Here is a 22711-nt window from a genome sequence, read left to right on the forward strand (position 1 = left end):
TTACAGTATTATTTTATACTTCTGCTTTTATTGTATGCACTTTACTTAACCATAAGTATTGCGATAATATCGATCCATTTCTCTTGTACGAGAAAAGAGACTGATCAATAAATAACATCTTTTATTGAACACGCCCGTCTCTTCCTTTTCTCTACAATCTGGTGAGACTAAGAATGCACGTACTGACTGAGTAAAATAAGTTGTCTTTTGTTTTCACACGACTCTAGAGATACACTCTTGATTAGGGGAGAGCAATTGACTATTGGGCTATTGACTGGCATGGAGTGAATATCCCATCCCCATAACAATCTACAAGTGAGGGAATTCCCACTTCAATACACTCCCTCACCAAGCAAAGCCGTAAAATACCACACCCCTGCAGTAAGTAAGCCAATTATGAAGAGTACTGGTGCTTCTAGCTGGCATTGTGGTGTCTCAGTTCAAGCAGCACAGTGCGGCCATAAACATTTGAGTTTGCCCAAACCCCTGTGTCTTAAAGCCTAACAAAAGTGCAATGTGTGCACCCTCCCAATGCCCTGCCAAAGTGGGCACAATTCCCTAAGGCCAGTGCAGTCACTTTACCAGCCACTGTAGTTGAGCAGCCAAGTAATACGATTCATAATCTGGGGCCATAAACCTTCCCTCTCTTATCGGGTGCTGCAGGATGATTAGTAACACCCTGTGTCTGCCTCCATTCCAGATCAACTTCCTCATGGTTGAGGAATCCAGATCGGGAGAGCTGAAAAATGATACACCATTCGCAAGAGCATCACCATTTTAAATTGTATGCATAGCTGCAAGGTCCACCAAAACCCTACGCTACTCTTCAAAGCAAGTAAGATTCTTACCAGGTTCCCTTCCCCTCTTCTTGTCCCTATGGTATATGTTCACACTCAGGTTATAAATGTTAAAGGCTCTCCCATTTATTTCCCAGGTGAGCTACTGCAAGTGGAACATGTTGCAAAGTCCGGGAAACTGGTAATGCACATGACTTAGTCCAGTTAGTGCAGAGCCTGATATACTACCCAATTTGTCGAGGTGGTGCACGCTCCACACAAGGCCCACCTCAGTGTCTCAGAGATACAGAAGCATATTATCTGCATAAAGTGAAGTGCCATGCTCGAGGTCCTGCAGTGGGATGCCTCTGCTGCACTTCTCTGTCCTAACTATATATCGAAGGTTTCCATTGCCAGTGTACACAGCATAGGCAATAAAAGGCACTCTTGTTGGGTTCCTTTCGTGGCAGCAAAGAATGCGGATATGCATTGGCCTATTCGGACTCTAGCTTTTGCATCGGCCTATAGTAAAATGACCCATTTGTACCACCCTTCCCTTAGATCCATGTGTCTCATCACATCGTATAGGTAGTTACACTGTATGGTGTTGAATGCCTTTTCTAGGCCGATAAACAGTATTACCGCATCTGAGAATAAACCCTGGGGCGTTTTCGCTCATAATATTTAGTGACGTGTTTCTGTTGGGGATGAAACCATTATGGTTGTTATGCTCTAGGGTCTGTAGATAGAGATGGGGGTGATTTACCAGTATTTTACTAATAATTTTATAGTTCAAATTCGGCATGGAGAGAGGCCTGTATGAGGACACATCAAGAGTATGTACACCAGGAAAGGAGACCATAAGTGCTTCCCTAGATGTGGCTGGTAGGAAGCCTCTCTGTAGCGCCTCCCACTAAATTCCACTAGTTGCGGTGAGAGAAGTGCTGCATAATTCTGATAAAACTCAGCAGGCAAACAGTCCGTGCCCGGCATTTTGTTCCATGCCAGGTCCTTGAAAGCCACTTTAATTTCAGCCTCAGTTATAGGCCTGCCTAACACTGTTTTAGCATTGTCAGGTAAGCGCAGCAATAATTCTCTATACAAGAAGGCCTCAATGTTCTCCTCTATGGCCATCCTTTTTGGCAACACAAGTGCTCATATTGTTGCACAAATTCCCGATGTATATCAAGTGACGCATGTGCCACCACATCAGTCTGAGTTCCGAATTTAGTGATGGGTGCACCCTTATTCTCCAACTGTGTTATACAAATTACCACCCTGACTGCCCTTCCCCCATGCATGAATCGATGTTATGTACTGCTAATATGCAAGAGTGCACAGACATTCCAAGATGGTTGAATGTTTTTCTCTCTCCTTTAGGAGAGTCAAACAATTCAGCGGAACTACACGCAAGTCTACTTCTAGTTCATAGATATTCCCAACCAGAGTGGCAAGCTCTTTCTCCTGCGGTTATTTAACTCCTATGATTTGGCTCAAGCAATGCACTAATATGGGCCATGGTGCAGATATTAGCAAAAAAAATACTCCCCTACGGTTTCCTCCAACAATTCTCTAAACATAGGGTGCTGTAATAACTGAACCTGCGATCTCCACTTACCGATTGTGTTAAAACACATGAAAAAATAACAGAGAGGCAACCACCCCTGCACTTGGTACTTCAACTAATCTGTTCTTTTTCTGATAGAACTAAGGCAGTAAAGCAGATCTATAGAGCACTTCTCAAGCAGTTGAAGTGCTCACTAACTGAACTCAGGGTCAAGTGGGACGAGACAAATTGGGCAGAATGCTGAATGAAGCCATTTGGGGACAAATTCTCTCAAAGGCTCCCCAAATATCCCGAAACTTGAAGTTTAAATGTATTCATTTTAATTTGTTACATAGGACTTACCGCATTAAAGAATGTATAAATAAATACTTCCCTAATGCCGGGGCTGAGTGTTCCTGTTGCGGGCTAGCAAATGAAAACGTTTACAAGATGACGTGGGACTGTCAACAAATGAAGGAATATTGAGTACACCATTGAAACATGCTTGCTAGATGCATTTCCACACCCGAATGAGAATAAGATGACTAGCAGATTTACAGATTTGGCCTTTGTTCATGACAGATAGCAATGAACTGGAAGGGGAGAGTAGTGCCATCTACACCCAAATGGTGCAATGAGGTACGGAGCTGGGCAGAATATGAGAGTACCCTGTTGCACATGAAACTAAACAGAGGGTTGCGAAATGCAGAGTTTACAAGGGCATGGGAGGCAATCTTTTTCAACTGAGGGAGAGGGCTCACTTCCATGCTCCCTCACCCATTTTTGGTGGTCTTTATCTTTCACAGAGAGGATAAAGGTACAGTTCAAGATCTATATAGTAATAATAATTAGCTCTGAATGCTTAAAAGGGATTACTATCATGGTCGAAATACAGTAGCTCTGGGTTTGCTTATGGCTTCCCACGCATCATATTGCTAACAGTAATGTTTCCTTAGGCATTGGAACGTTCGCCTTTCTCTTTTCATTGTGTTGTATATGTTTGAAGGGAAATAATGCAAACTATGATTTAAAAAAAATAATGGGGATGATCTCTGGCCCCATTTCACCATTAATAATAATAGGGGATTGCGGTCTGAGAGTGTGTGTCACTCCCCATTGGGGACTTTCACTTGCTATGCGGGAGCATATCAGCTTGTCCAGACGGAAGTGTAAGTCATAAGCTGGGGAATAAAACGCATTCCCTACGCCTCACGTTTCTAAGCCTCCAAGTGTCCCCAAGAAGCCAATTCCCTACCCATGTCGAGAGCTTCTTTGTTAATTTAATCATGGGCAAATTCAAGGAATGGAACACTCTAATTCCATGTCTGCCACACAGTTGTAGATTCCCAGTTCTCACAAGAATCCAGGGAGTCTGGCCCCCACAGAGAGGAGTGGTGTCAAGGATGCAAAAATGAAATCTGCTCCATGTATTAGGAATAAACACAGCTCAGTGCCATCCTAGTTCCATCTAACTTCCCATGCACTATCAGATATCTGCCCTCCTTATCGATATGTATGGTATCTGGGTCAAATAGGATTCCCGCTCCTATTCATAAATGGGAAACCTTGACATAGGAGTAAAAACTTGTGGTGTGCAGCTGGCCTCTCCACTGTCTCTTGAATTTAAATATTTCTTGGCTCACCAGGCATGTTTCTTGAAGCAATGCCACATACATCATATCTCTAAAAATATGCTATAACTTTGTGTCTTTAAGTCAAAAATCACTTTCCCTGCACGTTCCAAGTAAGAAATTAGTATTTGTTTACGTGTTGTGCCATGTTAAACGTGTAAAGTCGTATTTAGTTTGTATAGGGGAGTAAGCCATTCGCACAAAAGTGGTGCTTGAGTCATCTACCTGAAACATAGTCAAGCTCTCCATTACCCTCTCATCATTAGACAAAGTGAGGCCACCTGTGCTGCGGATTCTGAGCGAAGCTAACGATAAAGAACTAAACCCAACTTCCACACCCAAGGTCAGAATGGCAACGGCAATCCATTAAATAAACCAAACTTCAGAAGAAAATTCAGTTTGTGCTCCCATGTTTACCTGAGATATAAGAGCAATGGGGATAGTGTCTGTGATATATATTTCCCCTTCTTCTGCTAACCACGCAGCGAGTCCCCCAGTCTAAATCCATGAGTGAAAGCCCTACGGAACCTTTAGTATTCCAGTGTATGGCCCATTTACACCAGTCCATATCCATCCTCGCAGTGCTTCCTGCATAGCACCTGTAGATTGGTAAAATAATCACAAGACGTCTGCAGTTCTGGGTGACAGTTGTAGCCGGTCCTGAGTCTCCCCCAGTAAAGTGTCTGAGTCAATCACAGCCGTCTTTTCCACTCTCTCTGGAAAGACCACAATTCAGATATTATTTTGCCTATTCTGGTCCTCAGCATTGTTGGCTCACTGATCCAGTGATAATACTCTGTTGGTGAAGGCTGACATTTTTTCTGCAGGGTGTCCACCATAGGGTGCACGTCTCCCAGCGACTCTTCAAGGTGTCTGACTTTACCTGCTAGGTTCCTGTGGTCATCTCACAATATGTCAAGGTCAATTTTGGCCTCTAAGGCCACCCTGAAGGAGCCGATGACAGCCATGTGTTACCCTGCAATATAACTGCAGCAGCACCCTCCTCTAGACCACAATTATTAGGATGTCTTAAAGGCGCTCCTCGTCCTGTGCATCACCAAACATGTCTCATCATCAAGTATGGTGCAATACACTCTAATCACTTCAATAATGGTAGATTCTGAACAGACAGAAAGAAGTAATAAATTTCACATTTTTTCACAAGCAACTGAGAAGGGCACAGTGGCAGAATGAAGATGTTCTGATGCTTCAAATATTTAGCAAAAATAACTTATTGGATCTTACCCAAAGTTCCTATTACCAGCACATTCCAAGTGAGAAATAATTATTTGTTTACCTGTTGTGACATGTTATGTGTGTAAAGTCATATTTCGTTTGAGAGAGGTTTTAAGCCTTTCAAATTTTTCAGCTTTTAGTCAGGAGACTGACTTCATATCTGGTATATTGCCCGATGGACAATCATTATAGTTTTGAAAGACCCTTTGCTGTACAGGAAACCAACAAAGTTCACTGAAAAGGGGGTACATATGTTCACGGTTGTTGATGCTGCAAGCTTAATGTGCTGCAGCGCTTCGATTAAGATGGAGATGGCTTACAGTTTTGAGTGGGACAGCCAAAAGGATAGCATTTCAATGCATTATAGCATTTAACACTGCTAAATGAGGGTATCTGTCCCCAAAAAGGGTATTGTGGATCGTCTTGAGCTAAAAGAAGCAAATGCTGGCAGTGTTATTTGTTTGCAGACCAAATGTTAGCTTAGAGTAGAGATGAATGACCAGATTGCGAACTGAAGTGGAAACAGGCAGGTGCGGATTCATTACACTGAGCCAAGACAGAGTATCAGATGTAACTCCTGTGTCGGGGTAAAATCAAAAGTTCATTCTTGGAGAGGTTCATGTTAAGGCAGTTCTGAGACATCGACCAGCATAGCAAGTGTAAGGTATTTGGTAGGGAATAAGTAGGGGGGAGCGTCTTGTTTAAACCTAAAGATCATCGGCACATATTACTGTTAGCTCCAGTTTTTGCGATGTTAAAATACCCTCTCGTCCTAATGTACATGTCCTTGTCATCTCTTGTACACTTTGGTCTTGTAATATCAAATGTATTTGTGGACTAAATTGACATATTCTACTATGTTAAGCGTATAGGCACCCTTTGGCTGGGTACCAAAGCGCTATATCAAAAACCAGTCAAATAAATGCACCTTCACGTACTTTTAAAAGAAGAGGTGGGTTGAAAGAGGAAAAAGTAAAAACGGTGGCAGCAAGATCTCCACTCACTTCAAAGGCACTTAACGCCTCCTAAGAGATGTAACATGGATGGAGAGAGGCACCACTGATCTGTTTATATATGTATAGAAACCAATCTTTTGCACCGAGAGCTTACTGCATAGAAAACATCACATAAAAAACAATTTAACCTCAAATAGTGCCAGTTCTTTAGGAGAAACCAGAACACTTAGAATATGCAGTAAAAAAAATGTGTAGCCCTAAAAAAGTGCCAATTAAACAAATGTATGGCAATGTAAAATGTACATCAGATGCGTATTTAGAAGGTTTCCCTTTCCTTCATTCATTCCCAATGTGGAAAATGTCTAGTCTTGCCGCACCAAGGTATGAATAAAGCAGGACACTAGTTGGCAAATATAAAAAATAAGTAGACAGAAACTCACTTTATCGTTTTCCAGTAATGCTTGGCAAATAATTTCTTCACAGATATTAGCAGACGGAGCCAAACAGTGCAATCTGTAGAAGAGTTCCACACAGGTAATATGATGCTCCATGGTCTCCTTGTTCAGCTGATTCCAAAGTACTTGGGCCACACGCTACGAGAAAAAGCACGTCAAATTACCCAGTTTGCCATTTGTATACAAAATACGTATATTAATTTAAGCAAAGTGCACCTTCTAATTAATTTGACCTTTGAATAATCAGACATTTTGTATACATTTGCAAATGAGTTCTATTGCCATTACTACAAAAAGCTTTTCAAAACCAAGTTTTGTAAAGACATAGAATTGTCAGCCTGAATGACACTTGTATATTATTAGCTCATGGGCAAGGAGCTTGAGGTGTTTCGGAGTCCAGGTCCAAGTGTCTCGTACACCAAAGGAAGTTGCAAACAACATAGAGACAAAATCTTGGAGGGATACATTGCACTCAAAAACTTAGGCTATCAGCTCATACTTAATAAAATGTACGGCGCCATTCTCTTCCAGTGGATCACCTGACCTCACTGCTCCATAAATGATGGGCTGCCACATCTGTTATAAGACCAAACTGTAACTTATTTGTACCCAAACTGCCATCCCTAATTCCAAATTCTCAAGGCGTTGGGCCAACATGGTACCCTATTTCTGCTACATATGCCACCGCCTGTCTAAACTGCCCTTCCTTGATAGAGATAGGTATATTATTACCACTGTAACTAAAATATCACTCAAATGTGTTCAATGATCTTTTTTACCCTAAAATGTCATGTTGCAAAAAAATGCAGGGGCTTAGATGTAACACTGCTCTGTTTAACCCAGAATGGTATCCTTTGTGATCTACATATCATTTTGTTGCAAAGGCTCTCTTGCTGAACCCAACAAGGTCTTCTAATTTACTTTGCTACCCACAAGCATGGTGCTGTTTTTCACATCTTATTCTATTTCAACAAAGGATGACAAGCAAGCGGGGCCTACGGCCATGATGGCCGCTCGGAGCTGAAGCTCAGTGTTGAACCTGCACACCAGCTTCCGAAGCGGCGCTTTGCCGCGTTGTATTCCCACCGAAGATAACTGGCCCCAATCGGAATGCAGGCGGATCAATAGGATCCAACGATCGACTCTCCCCGATCTTGACTGGCTGAGATATGTGCTGTTTTGTCCCCGTGGGCCAGTGAGCCAAGAGGGTGCCCCAAGAACTACAGGTATGCGCCTGGAGGCTGAGAGTGACGAGCCGCTTTGGTGCCGCCCTCCAATCTTCCAGCTGATGGCGTCCTCGCCCCCCCCCCCCCTGCCCATTTTCCCACATCACCGACTTTCCGGCAGACTCCGCGGGGGAGAAAAACTCCGCTTTGCAGACCTCGGCTGCCTGCGCCATTTGAGAGGTACGGGTGCGGCTAGGGAGAGGGAGGGGCCCGTGAATTTGCCCGGCGTTTTCCCTCGCGACCGGACCTATTGTGGGGACCGTGCCCACGGCCTGAAAGTACACGGCCACACGGACACTGGCTGTGCGCTGCTCCACTGCACGGCGAACACCCCCTCAAATGCTGCTAGACACGCTGCTGCTCCCCATGCTATCACCTGCGGGCGGATGCATGGCTGCCGATCCACCCACTCCAAGGTGACTCAGAGCTGGGTTTCCAGAGCTGCTGGTTCTCACCGGCAGAACAAAGAACAGCACACACCCAGCGCTTCACAGAAGCGTCTTGTAATCCCAGTTTGTCGCTGCTGCCTAAGAATGCTACTCTGGCTCCCCTCCAGCCGCCTCTCTGAGACCAGGGTCCTGATGTTTCTTCCAGGATTTTTGGCACTGTGCTTTTTAACCAACTTTAGAACTGGTGGCAACTAGAACTAGCCACTAAGCCATGGAGACTGATAGACTTGACATGCCTGACTCTAAGATGGCTGCCAAAACCACACTCCTTCTCCTACCTTACCATCCTCTCCAGTGCCTACCACCCGTCTTTTGTTTCTAGCCTTCTGATCCCCTCCTGATCCTCACTCTTCTCTGGCTGAGCCCTAAACACATACATGGCAGCTTCCCGGTGGAGCTGCACTGACAGCTATAGGGGAGATTGGCCCTGGCACACCGCTATGGCCGTCACCTATCCAGCCAGATCACAGACATTTGTCTTGTTTTCTTCCCCGCTGCGGTCTCCTCCCTGTGGATTACCTGCTGTCCCTGGTCTTTCCTATCCTGACTTTTGTGTTCGCTAATTTACTCCTGTATTGTTTATTTATCCATTATGTAACTACTGTGAAACTTTTTGTAACTTGTAACTCGCTGTGTTCTTATGTAAAGTGCTCTGATACCTCCGGGTCTAGCCAGCGCTATATAAAACTCAAGTAAAAGATGATGTAAGAAGTAAAAAATGAGAACGGAGATGAGTGACTGCATCATGTTCAAGGCTTTCTCCATGCTGCCAGTCATGGCCTCTGCCACTATTCTAACCTATCCAGGATATGTTCTGATAAAAAGCCATGCCAGGGTAGGGAGTCTCGGTCAGGGGTGTGGAAATGTTGGGCAAGATGTTGGATACGCCAGAAGGCGCAGATGTCCAAAGCTCATTCTCACTCTGGCAGGTATGCCATCTGTACCCCTATTCCTCCCCACCCCATTTAAGGTCTGAGGGTAGACATAGCAAGACATGTCCTTCAGATATGGCAGGATTTTGAGTCTATGCGGCTATATGTTATGTTGGGCACCGACTCTGATGTGGCAGAATGCTATTGTGTCCCAGTGACAAGCAAGGGCAAGGGAAGGAAATGAACAAGTAACAGCATATATGAGATAAGCATTAAACTTTATATTCAAGGGGGTCTAAGGCAAGTGACAAATAGAATTTGGCCGAAGAATATTTGTGGGGAGCAAATAAATGTTTTATTGCCTCACAAATGATGTGGGATGTTAGGGTTGGAATTAAGATATCTGGGGTTCAAGAGAGCTTCGGGATCAACTCAGACAAGAACTTTTTATCCAATAAAGGATTTTTGTTTGGCTCAATCGAGAAAACAGTCTTTCACAGAGAAATACTTTCTGTACTGAGTCTGAAACTGCTGCTGAGGAAGATGACGACGATCAAGCTATATGAAACTGGTCCTGGTCACTAGTGGACGGGAAATAAATACATATGATGGACGACGTCCTTTCACAAGAAATTATATGATGTGAGTTGCAAGCACATACCTTATTAGACGTAACCTTCGATAGATATAAATAGCAGGTCGTAAGCAATTCCAAAGTGGCTTCTGCCTTTTGGTTTATACGGTATTGCAGGAAGTTTAACATTGCTAAATTTTATTTTTTGTTTTAAAGTTAACATATTCTAAAAGAACATATTTCATTACACGGGTTGTGAAGATTTATAAACGGCAAATAATGTGAGGACCCGGGAACAGCAACAGTAATATACGCAACCAAGATATTCTCTGCACTGCAACTGAAAAAAGTAACACACTATCTATAGTATCTTTCAGAATGTATGGTCCGCCGATGCTTTCACAGCGCCCGGACCCCAACTGCAGGCTTGTGTCGAGGGCGCTATAGCATCATGAAGAAACCCACGGTATAGTAACTCTTCAGTAATTTTACAAGCTCAGAGAGAAAGATTTCGTGACAACATATATTACGGTGGCCTAAGCAAGGCGCTTCTAGAAACAGGACCATGCCTTTGGCGCCACATGCTCGGAACATCAGTCCCAAGCAGTCACTGCGTCCTTCAGGCAGCCCGGAAACCTCTTCGTTAGAGCCATCAGTTCGCGCACCTGGTATCCATCACAAGATTCCTCCTATACATCCGCTTACCTACCAGCCGCATAAGCTTTAAAAGATCAGGTCACTGGAGTGCTTCAGAGGGCAGTTTCAGTGTTACAAGTTGAACTCCAGAGGAGTTCCTTATTCCGCGCCCCAATAAAGTCAATCACAGTCTGTCCTCCACAGACATCACCAACTTACTGGCTAGCTACACGACTACCAACGTCAATCCCCCTCCACTCCCCTCTCCTAAGAATTCTACTCAATTCACCATTGAGACCATCTCTTCCATCAGAACTTACCAGCCTCCCTCTCAAGTGCCACCCTCATTCAAGAATCTATTCCCTATCCCCCTTAACAGCCCAAACACTCCCATCACCAAAACAGTTGCGTCAGAGCTACCTTGTCAATCAATCAATCAATCATAACATTTGTATAGTGCGCTACTCACCCGGAAGGGTCTCAAGGCGCTGGGGGAGAGGGGTCTGTTACTGCTCGAAAAGCCAGGTCTTGAGTTGCTTCCTGAAGGAGAGATGGTCCTGGGTCAGCCGAAGGTGGATGGGGAGGGAGTTCCATGTTTTGGCTGCCAGGTGGGAGAAGGATCTTCCTCCGGCGGTGGCTCTGCGGATGCGTGGTACGTTGGCGAGGGCGAGGCTGGTCGATCGTAGCTGGCGGGTGGGCATGTAGAAGGTCAGGACGGTTGTTGAGGTACATGGGGCCCAGGTCGTGGAGAGCCTTGTGTGCGTAGGTGAGGAGCCTGACCGTGATCCTCTTGCTGACGAGGAGTCAGTGCAGGTCTCTCAGGTGGCCGGAGATGTGGCTGTGTCGGGGGATGTCCAGGACGAGTCGTGCGGAGGCGTTCTGGATGCGTTGGAGTCTTTTCTGAAGTTTGGCTGTGGTTCCGGCGTAGAGAGTGTTTCCGTAGTCCAGTCGGCTGGTGACGAGTGCCTGGGTGACCGTCTTCCTGGTTTCGGTGGGGATCCATCGAAAGATCTTTCGGAGCATGCGCAGGGTGTTGAAGCACGATGATGAGACGGCGTGGACTTGTCTGGTAATCGAGAGGGAGGAGTCCAGGATGAAGCCCAGGTTACGTGCGTGGTCCGTTGGCTTGGGAGTGGTGCCCAGGGCAGGGGGCCACCAGGAGTCGTCCCAGGCGGAGGGCGATGATCCCAGGATGAGGACTTCTGTCTTGTCTGAGTTGAGTTTCAGGCACAATTCTGGACCTTGTACGCTCCACATGCAGTTATGCAACCAAACACAAACTGAAAATGTCCAACACTATCACCCACCACAATCTCGACATGCTCTTTCTCACTCAGACCTGGTTAAATGACTCCTCTCACACTTTGTTTGATCTTCTGAAACCTACTGAATACTCTATCCTCAGGAACGACAGAACAGACAAGATCGAGGGAGGTGTTGCGATTATCTTCAGAAACTCACTTCAAATTAAAGCCTTTCCTACCATCTTCTTCCACACATTCGAATGCCTATCCCTAGAACTTCAAGTTCATCACGGCTCACCCTTCAGGTTCCATGCCATCTACCACCCACCTGGTAACTGCTCTTCCTTCATGGAGGAACTCACCGACTTCATTAGTGACCAATATTCTCAAAGCGATAGGCAGATCTTCCCAGGTGACTTCAATCTTCACTGGGGCTCCGTGGAAGACTCGGCTGCCAACAAGCTAGCAATCTTTCTCTCAACTAACGATCTTGTCCAACACTGCTCGTAAATTACACAAGCCAAGGGCTCAATTCTGGACCTTGCTATTTCTAAATCAGACCAGCTTACCATTGCTCCCCCTATCCATGTAGACTGGTCAGACCATTTCCTCATTCCCTTCCGTTTTCACCTTTCACAGGTTATGACTCTCGGCCAACCTAAAAGGGCTTCTAACTGGTTCTGCAACACTAAAAACATTGATCTTGAGACTCTGTGTGATTCTGCTATGCGTTCACTTCCTAGTCTAGACCCTAACGCGGATGTCAACGACCTCACCCCCCCATTGCCTCACAATCCTTGCAGTCAATCAATCAATCAATCAAGGACATTTATAGAGCGCACTACTTACCCGGAGGGTCTCAAGGCGCTAGGGGGGGGGGGGGGGCTGCTACTGCTCGAACAGCCAGGTCTTGAGCTTCTTCCTGAAGGAGAGGTGGTCTTGGGTCAGGCGCAGGTCGGTCGGGAGGGAGTTCCAGGTCTTGGCGGCCAGGTGGGAGAAGGACCTTCCTCCTGTTGTCGTTCTGCGGATGCGGGGGACGGCGGCGAGGGCGTGACTGGCTGATCGGAGGTGGCGTTTGGGAGCGTAGAAGTTGATGCGGTTGTTGAGGTAGCTCGGGCCTTGATCGTGTAGGGCTTTGTGTGCGTGGGTGAGGAGACGGAAGGTGATTCTCTTGTTGACGGGGAGCCAGTGCAGGTCTCTCAGATGTCCGGAGATGTGGCTGCGTCGGGGGATGTCGAGGATGAGTCTGGCTGAGGCGTTCTGGATCCGCTGGAGTCTCTTCTGGAGCTTGGCGGTGGTTCCGGCGTAGAGGGCGTTGCCGTAGTCCAGTCGGCTGGTGACGAGGGCCTGGGTGACCGTCTTCCTGGTCTCGGTGGGGATCCACCGGAAGATCTTCCGTAGCATGCGCAGGATGTTGAAGCATGAGGAGGAGACGGCGTTGACTTGTCTGGTCATGGAGAGGGAGGAGTCCAGGATGAAGCCCAGGTTGCGTGCGTGGTCTGTCGGTGTGGGTGCGGTGCCCAGGGCGGGGGGCCACCAGGAGTCGTCCCAGGCGGAGGGCGAGGAGCCCAGGATGAGGACTTCCGTCTTGTCTGAGTCGAAATCGACAATGTCGCTCCACTCCAAAGCAAAAGGAAAAGACCCACCCCCTCAGCACCTTGGTTCAATAAAGCTCTCTATGACAAAAGTAAAAACCTTAGAATCTTGGAGAAACATTGGCGACAATCTCCATCCACTTCCAATTTCTCTCTTTTAATTTCTGCAAGATCCAAATACCACAAGCACATCTTCCTTGAAAAAGCAGCACATTTCAGATCCCTCCTCGACTCAGCTAAAAACAGACCCCCAAAACTTTTCGACATCATCAAAAACCCAAACTGCTCTCCCCAAACCATCAAACCTGAGGATGCTTCAAAGAAAGCAACTAAATTCGCTATATTCTTTGATGAAAAGGTCAAATCACTGGTTGATCAGGTCACCCACCCCACCCCCATTGATGAGCGATAATCCTTAGTCACTTGGCAGAACTCTGCAGCCATCTCGGAAGATGACCTCCTCAAATGCATCCTCAAAACCTAACCCTCCATCCATTCTTCTCACCCCATACCTAGTGTCATCGCCATTGATTTCTATACCAATACTCTCGCTTATTGGACCAGGCTAGTTAGTCTCTTCCTCAGTCAAGGATCCCTCCTAACTATCCTCAAAACAGGACAGGTTACCCCCTTCTAAAAAAAAACCTCTGCAGATGCGAACAACCTCAATAACTTCCGCCCCATCACCAATCTCCCCTTTCTTTCGAAAATCACAGAAAAATGTGTTGCAAAACAACTTTTCCAACACATTATGGACAATAATCTCCTTGATGTGTTCCAGTCTGCCTTTATTCAAAATTGCAGCACTGAAACAGCCCTGCTGCAAGTGATCGATGATGCGCTACATATACTCGATTCGGAGGAAGCGTGCCTTCTGATTCTTCTTGACCTCTCTGCAGCCTTTGACACTGTTAATCACAACACCCTCCTTAACACTCTTCAACAGAGATTGGGCGTGGAAGGGACAGTGCTTAAATGGTTTACCTCATTCCTCTCGGACAGATCCCAAATGATCAAGATTGGGAACAGTCTCACTTCTCCACTGGTGGTTGGTCAAGGAGTCCCTCAAGGTTCTATCCTTGCAGCCACTCTGTTTAAACTCCATCTGGAACCATTAGGGAACCTCCTAAGCAAATCCTCTACCATCTCTATGCGGATGACACCCAAATCTACATCAAGGTGTCTTCCTCACAAGATCGCTCACTACTCAACTCTACTCTCAACTCTATTCACAACTGGATGTTAGTTCACCAACTCATTCTCAATCCCTCCAAAACTGAAATCCTCCTCCTATCTACCGCTCTCTCCCCGCCCCCTGTTCAATCCTGGATGGATCAGCTGAATTTACTCAACAGTAAACCCATCATTGTTGACTACGCTAAATCCCTAGGTGTCATACTTGACAAAAGACTCACGCATCAACTCCATTGCCACGTTTTCAGCTGCGCCTTCTGTGGGGGATTAGTCGATTCTTCCCGGAGAAGGACCTAAAAACCTTGATCCAATCACTAGTTCTCTCTAGACTGGATTATTGTAATTCTCTTCTGATTGACCTTCCCAAATCTCACCTCTCCCACTCAAATCCGTCCTCCATTCAGCAGCTCGCTTCATCGCAAGGTCTAGACGAAGTGACCACATCACTCCTATCCTGTCTTCTCTCCGATGGCTTCCTATAGAGGCAAGAGCTATTTACAAAATGGCTTGCATCACCCACAAAGCCTTGCACACTTCCTCCCCTTGCTATCTGGCGAATAAACTGAAATCAGCCTCAGCTGTGTTCCAACGTATTATACAGAATATTTTTAAGGGTATGGACAGAGTGTTGTGTTTTTAAGACGACATTATGATTGTCAGAAGTTCATTTGAGGAACATGATCAGTTGATGGATGAAGTGCTGCGTAGAATTTCAAAGTATGGTTTGACAATAAAAAAAGAGAAATGTCAAATAAGATTGAATCAGGTCAACTATTTGGGTCATCAGATATCAGCAGATGGTATAAGACCAAATAGCAGTATTGTAAAAGCTGTGAGGGATTCTCCATCTCCCATTAATAAGGAACAATTGAAGTCATTTTTAGGTCTGGCTGAATATTGTTCTAAGTTTGTGTCTAAATTCGCTGATTTAGTGGAACCTATGAGGCTTCTTTTAAAAAAAGGAGTGATATTTGAATGGAATGTTGAATGTGAGGATGCATTTGTTAAAGTGAAAGATAGTCTTTCCAATGCTCAGTCATTAGGTCATTTTGACTTTAAGAAAAAATCTATTTTGGTTACAGATGCGAGTAATGTTGGTCTAGGGGCAGTGTTGATACAAGGGTCAGATGGTAATGAAACTATCATTGGGTTTGCTTCACGCAGATTACAGGGAGCAGAACAATCATATTCTACTATAGAAAAGGAAGCATTGTCGTGTTGTTGGGGGATAGCACATTTTAAGTACTACCTGTGGGGGTTGCCTTTTGTTGTGAAAACGGATCATAAACCCTTAGGTCATGTTTTTAAAGGAGGACGGGGTTTAGATGGCAGTGTGACTCCCCGTATATCGAGGTGGTTGCTATCTGTTTTAGACTACAATTTTGTAGTTGAGTATGTGCGAGGCAATAGAAATGTTATTGCCGATTGTCTTTCTAGAATGCCGGTGGATGACGATTCTTGTGTAGAAATTTTGGAAGATTTTGTTGTTAGTGTAGATTGTGACTGTCAGCCAGGAAGAGTGGAGGGAAGCTATGGAGAAAGATGAGGAATACAAGAAGGTGAAAGAATTGATTATGAATTCTTGGAATGGTTCTAGTGAAGGAACAGTACATAGACAATACACATCGGTTAAGGATGAACTTAGCTTGCAAGGTGACAACGTTTTTAGAAGAAATAGGATAGTTCCACCGGTTTTGTTGAGATCAAAGTTGTTGAGAATTGTACATTAAGGGCACTTAGGTAGGAGTTTGACAAAGCGTAGACTAAGAGAATCTTATTGGTGGCCAGAGATGGACAGGAATGTAGAAGATCTTGTGCGAGATTGTCATGCTTGCAGAAATAGTGATAAGGTAAAAGTTACAAGAGAACCACCATTGAGATGTGTAGATGTACCTATGAGACCTTGGAAGAAATTAGGCTTGGATGTTTTGGGTCCGATTGACAGGTTGGGAAGCAATAATCGTTTTTTACTTGTCTTGGTTGATTACCATAGCAAATGGTTTACTTGCAAATCAGTGGGACAAGTTTGTACTTCCAATGTGATTGCATTTTTAAAGGAAGTTTTCTTGGGAGAAGGGGTGCCGAAAACTCTTATAACTGATAATGGTGTTCAGTTAATTTCTTCAGAGATGTCTAGTTTCCTTGTCAGTCTTGGGATTAGTCATGAGAGAGTGGCCTTGTTCCGTCCGCAAGCCAATGGACTTGTAGAAAGGGTAAACAGAATGGTAATGGATTGTATTCAGCTTTGTTTGGCTAATGGTTTATCATGGAAAGATGAATTGAGAAGAATGATGTGGGGTCACAGGATTAGGCCTCATTCGGTAACTGGAGTTTCTCCATTTGTGGCCTTGAAAGGAAGAGAACCAGGTACTAAGGAGTCTCCGATGTGGTTGAAGGAAAAAAACAGGTTTGGGTTGATAGAGAAAGGATGAGGTCAAGAGTTGTTGATTGTCAGTGGCGCAATAAGATGGAATTTGATAGTAGGAGATGTGCTAAGGATTTAGTTTTTGAGGAAGGTGATTGGGTTGTTGTGAGAAAATATGGTTTTGTAAGGAAGGTAGAAAGTAAGTTTTCTCAGCCGCATAAGGTTGTTTCTGTTAAGGGTTCTGTGGCTGAGTTAGATGATGGCAGGAAATGGAGTTTTGGTAGATTGTGTACAGTATCTCATTTGTAATGACATGTTTTTATATGCATTGCATTTTGTAAAGAAAAAAAAATGTGTTCTGGTACTATGTTTTCTTTTATATATAAGGATTGTATATTTCCTAATATTTTTCTTATTTTTTTCTTTTAGATTCCATTGGGGGGAAGATATGTGGTAATGTTTAGAATTATATGATGCAGTCATAATGCAGTGGAATTGCATCACAGTGAATGTTCTAATGAAAACCAGTACTTGATGGGTTTGCTGATGGTTGCTGCATGTATCTGGTACTCCATTAAAGTTACATTACTTTAAATATATAAAGTATTTGCGTGGATTACTACAAATTGTCTGGAGGCTTGAGATGCGGAAACGTTTCTGCTTGAGCCCCCCTCCTTCAAAAGGGAAAATTTGATGGCTCAATCGTTCTCAGGTAATGCGGTGAGAATCTGTAACTCGCTTCCTCCATTGCTCCATGCCACCACTTCCATCCGGATCTTCAAAGCGTACCTCAAATCTCTTCTATTCCAAAGACACTTTCAGAACTAATTCCTTTATTCTCAGACCCCACCAGGAAGTTCGTTAGTCATTGTAAATTTTGTAATTTTTTTTTTGTACATTCCGTGCTTGTTGTGTTTGATATTGTGTTATTGCCTGCTATGCTGTACCATATCTCCTCTTGCTTGCTGTGTTTGATTGTGTTCTGCTATATTTGTACGTTCTATTTTGTAACATTTCTCTCATGTAACATAACTGGTCCTATTGTACAGCGCTGACACCTACGGGTAAAGTCCGCGCTTTATAAAAATGCATAAATAATAATAATAAAACATTGTTGATCCGACTTCATGTATTTAAAGCGATAATCCTAGCCAAAGAGAGCGATGGGTAATCTTGCTCTTGGGTACTTTAAACATTAAAGATGCTATTTAGATTTCATTAGTCCTTTTCAGACAAAGAATCTATTGTATCCTAAGATCCTTCTTGATAAGCAGCAGCCAGGAAGCCAGACCATCATGTCAATAAAAAGTTTGTAAATTTATTGGGAGAGGACGTGGCTGACGGACAGGGTGGTCGACCTCAAATTTGGGGAACTGGGTACGAGTCTCGGCAATGACGCTCAACATCCTGTGATTCTGGGCAAATAACTTAATCTCCCCGTGTCTAACAAAATGAATGTAACTGGTGCTCATGTAAAGCGCTCCAATACCTTCGGGTTGAGTTTGCGCTATATTAGAAGAAGGCCCCGCACTCTCTCTGCCAACCCAGGGACAGTCACTTGTTAACATTTCCACAATGCAGTTTATGTATACCGTGCAACAGTACAACATATTGAAGTACAACCAGCCTTTGGAAGATGTTTGACAGCATTATGTCCATACAGAACCCCCTCTCCAATCACTCCTGGACTGTAGCTTTGCTTTTGACCCAGCAGAGCACTCGGCTGCCTTCCGTCCGCATAGCTTCACGCTATACAAATACCACATGCATACATACCTATGTACAGCATTGTACACACGTCTACAAATAAAGTCGAGCTCAGACAAAATAGACAATTAGGCTGAAATCCATGCTCCCATCACTTGATGCAAATGTGTGATCCTGTGCAGCTCTCTCTGAATGCACAAAAAACATACCTCACTCAGAGGTGACCCAGCGGCCTTTACTCCTAGAGCATACATGCATCATGATAACACCGATTCCGTGAATAGGATCGCTCTTGCCAACACTTATTCGCCAGCATTGATTCAGATCACACTGGCATTTTTTCTTACATTTCCAGTAAAAATAAACATAACAATGAGTCAAATCCACCTCTTATGTACACGTTATGAGGGCAGTGGTACAGGCATTTTACACATGATAAAAAGGGGGTGGTGCACTAAAAAAGAAAAATTTACTTTGCCTAGAGGGCCACAACACTTTCAGACGACCCTGGACGTAAGCTCCAGTGCATTTCTTTCTGTTTTTCACATTTCATAGACAAGCACTACTCACAGCGAGCTGTACATTAACACTGGCGATGCTCAGCCGCCCCTCTCAAAGAACAAGCACTAGAGCACGGTTTGAGCTGCTTGAGGTAAAGAAGAAGAAGAAATGTATGCGAGGCGAGTTCATCAGACTTGAGAATTCGTGGAATGTGAGAAGAGGAAAGGTGTGACAAAGTGGGTGAGAGGGAACGCTAGGGAAAGTGAGCAATAATTGTCTATGGAATGATGATAACTGAGAGATCCAGGTAGAGACTTTACAATACAGGCATTGGCAAAGCCCATGCAAGAGCTGTTGGCTTTGCCTATGTGTTTTAGCCGTGTTGTACACCAGCATGGCTGCTGCTCAGCATGGCTAAAGGTTTGTGGCATATAGTGGAGCTGCGTGGAGTGAAGTGGCGAAGAGTGGAGTGGCGTAGAAGGGAGTGCCGTAGAGGGGGTGTTGTGGATTAGAGTGGACTATCATTGATTAGATTGGAGTGTCATGGAGTGTTTGGAGGGGTGCAGAATGGAGGGGTGCAGGGTGGGGCTGCATAGAGTAGAGGGGTGTAGAGTGGAGTAAAGGGGCATAGTGTGTTGTGGCTCAAAGTGCTTTAGAGTAGAGTGCTTTAGAGTGGAGGGCCATAGAGTGGCGTAGAATAGAATGGAGTAAAGTGTAGTAGAATGGGGTAAAGTGACGTGGAGTGATATAATGTTGTGGAGTGGCATTAAGTGGAGAGTCTTAGAGTGGAGGGTCGTAGAGGGGAGGGGCGTGTCGTAGAGTGGAGTTGCGCAGAGTGAAGTAGCGTACAGTGAAGTATCAGAGTGGAGTAAAGTGGCGTACAGTGTTGTGGATGGTCGTTGAGTGGACTGGCATAGAGTGGCCTAGTATGGAGTGGGGTAGAATGGAGTAGGGTGTCGTAGAGTAGAGTGAAATCGAGTAGAGTGTCATAGAGTGCAGTATAGTGGAATGGAGTGTTGAGGAGTTGAGTGTCCTAGAGTGATGTGTCGTATAGTGCAGTACAGTGACCTAGAGAGGAGAGTGACCTGGAGTAGAGTGACCTGGAGTAGAGTGGCATAGAGTAGAGAGGCATAGAGAGTCGTAGAGTGGAGTGGACTGGGGTATCATAGAGTGGGGTGTGAGAGTGTCGTAGAGTGGAGGGGCGTAGCATACAGTAGAGGAGCTTAGAGTGCCACAGAGTGGAGTGACACCAAATAACGTGGATTGGTGCAGAAATGAGTAGAGTGTCAGAATGGAATGACACAGGGTGTAGGGGCGTAAAGTGGTGTAGCATAGAGTGGTGTACAGCAAAGTCAAGTGCTGTAGAGTGGAGTGGCATAGCGTGACAGAGTGGAGTAAATTAACGCAGTGTTGTGGATCGTCGTAGAGTGCCATGGAATATCGTAGAGTAGTATAGTGTGTGGTAGAGTGGTGTGGAGTGTCGTAGAGTTGAGTGGCCTCGAGTTAAATATCTTAGAGAAGAGTTACGCATAGTGGAATGGAGTAGAGTGTCATAGAGTTCAATGTTGGGGAGTGGACTGGTGTGGAGAATCGTGGAGTTGAGTGTAATAGAGTGGCCCAGAGTGAAGTGGCCTAGAGTAGAGTGGCATGGAGTGGAGTGGTGTGATTTAGAGTTTACGGGCATGGAGTAGAGTGCCGTAGAATGGTATGAGGCTGGCGTGGCATAGAGTTTTGTGGAGTAGAGAATCGTGGTGTAAAGTGGAAGGGCATAGAGTGTCATAGACTAGAGTAGTGTGCCATAAAGAGGAGTGACAAAGTGGAGCAGCGTAGAGTGGCACAGCATAGAGTTGAGTAAAATGTCATAGTTGAGTGATGGAGTGTGTAAGGGAGTAGAGTGGTGGGGCGTAGCTAAGAGTGGAGTAAAGTGTCATAGAGTGGAGTGTTGTAGGGTGTAGTGGCATTCTGTAGAATGGGGTAACGTGTCATAGAGCAGAGTGGCGTAGAGGGGAGTAAAGTGGAGTGGAGTGGCAAAGAGTGTCATAAATAGTGGTGGGGTGGCATAGACTGTTTTGAAGTGGCGTAGAGTAGACTGCCATAGAGTGGAGTAGATTGTTGTAGGGTGGAGCCGCCTAGAGGGAAGTGGCGCAGAGTGTTGTAGAGTGGAATGGAGTAGAGTGTCTTGGAGTAGAGTGTCTTACAGTGGAGTGTCGTAGAGTGTTGTAGAGTGTCAGAGTGGCCTAGAGTGAACTGGCATTGAGTGGCGTAGTGTGTCACAGAGTGGAGAGGCATAGAGTCGAGCATCATAGGGTGGAGCGGCATAAAGTGGAGTGGCGTAGAGTGAACTAGAATGTTGTAGAGTGGATAGTAGAGGAGTGGAGAGCGCAGAGTCGAGGGGTATTGAGTGTCGTGGAGTGGCACAGAGAGGCATAGAGTGCCAGTGGAGTGATATAGAGTGGAGGAGCATAGAGTGGACGAGCGTAGAGTGGAGGAGCGTAGTGAAGTAGCATAGAGTGCAATAGAGTGGAGTGCCTTAGAGTGAAGGGAGGAGGGAGCACGTTGCCACTCACCGCAGCACAGTTCTCCCCATTGCATCCTGGTAAATGCAGTACACGTACTTTCAAAGTTGCTGTAGTTCTTCACCAAAGTTGGAGCAGGTAGTGCCGTTATCTCCAGACACGTGTTTCTGGGTTTAGCCCTTCATCGGTAGAGAGCAAAAGTAGTATTGAGCAGAGAAAAATCATCATGGGTTGCTGAAATGGTGCCCAGGTCTTCACAGGTCACAGTACAACTTCACAGGTACACAGGTGCATCCCAAGAGAGCTCGTCAGTTCCTTGGCTCAAGGGAGCCTTTCAAACACGAGGGAGGGAGCACACTGCCTCTCACCTCAGCCCAGTTCTCCCCATTGCATCCTGGTAAATGCAGTATGCTTACTTTCAAAGTTGCTGTAGTTCTTCCCCAAAGTTGGTGCAGGCAGTGCTGTTATCTCTAGACATGTGTTTCTAGATTTAGTCCCTTCATCAGTAGAGAGCAAAAGTATTATTGAGCAGAGAAAAGTCATCAGGGGTTGCTGAGGTGGGAGGCAGTGTGCTTCCCCCTTGTGTAGTGCCTTAGAGTGAACTGAAGCGTCAAAGTGGAAAGTCGGAGTGTGGAGTGGTGTACGGTGGAGTAAAATGGCATATGGTGTCATTGAGTGAAGCGGCGCAGAGTGGCAAAGAGTGGCGTGGAGCTGCTTAAGAGTGGAGTGGCCTAGAGTGAAGTGTTGTAGAGAAGTGTGCCGTAGAATGGCATGGTGTAGCATAAAGTGGAATGGTGTAGAGTGTCAGAGTGGAGTGTTATGGAGCTTCGCGGAATGTCGTAGAGTGCCATTGAGTAGAGTGTTGTAGAGTCGAGTTTTTTTTAGAGTGGAACAAAGTGACCCAGAGGGAAGTGGAATAGTGTGGTGTAGCGTGTCAGAGTGGAATGGCACATAGAGGCGAAGAGTGGGGTGGCGTAGAGTAGAGTAGAATGTCATAGAGTGGAGTAAGGTAGAGTTGAGGGGCGTAGAGTGGCATAGCATAGAGTGGAGTAAAGGGGAGTGGAGGGCTGTAGAGTGGAGTGGAATGCCGTACAGTGGAGTAAAGTGTCAGAGTGGTGTAGCGTGAAGTGGTGTAGTGGATTAAAATGGTGTAGAGTGGAGAGACAGAGTGGAGTGGCCTAGAGTGAAGTTTTGCAGAGTGTCATAGAGAAGAGTGGCATAGAGTGTGGTGT

At 45.3% G+C, this 22711-nt stretch overlaps 1 protein-coding gene across 4 annotated transcripts in view; it reads right to left on the bottom strand.

Annotated features, from left to right (window-relative positions):
* The window catches only part of DOP1B (DOP1 leucine zipper like protein B), a 735954-nt gene that overhangs the window by 338330 nt on the left and 374913 nt on the right, over positions 1-22711 (bottom strand). For all 4 annotated transcript variants that reach the window (XM_078656883.1, XM_078656881.1, XM_078656882.1 and 1 more), the window contains exon 16: positions 6586-6738. In XM_078656883.1, the coding sequence (XP_078513009.1) occupies positions 6586-6738 (153 nt within the window). The remainder of the gene's footprint in view (positions 1-6585; positions 6739-22711) is intronic.

The sequence above is a fragment of the Lissotriton helveticus genome, chromosome 8 (assembly GCF_964261635.1).
Source record: "Lissotriton helveticus chromosome 8, aLisHel1.1, whole genome shotgun sequence".
Lineage (NCBI taxonomy): Eukaryota > Metazoa > Chordata > Amphibia > Caudata > Salamandridae > Lissotriton > Lissotriton helveticus.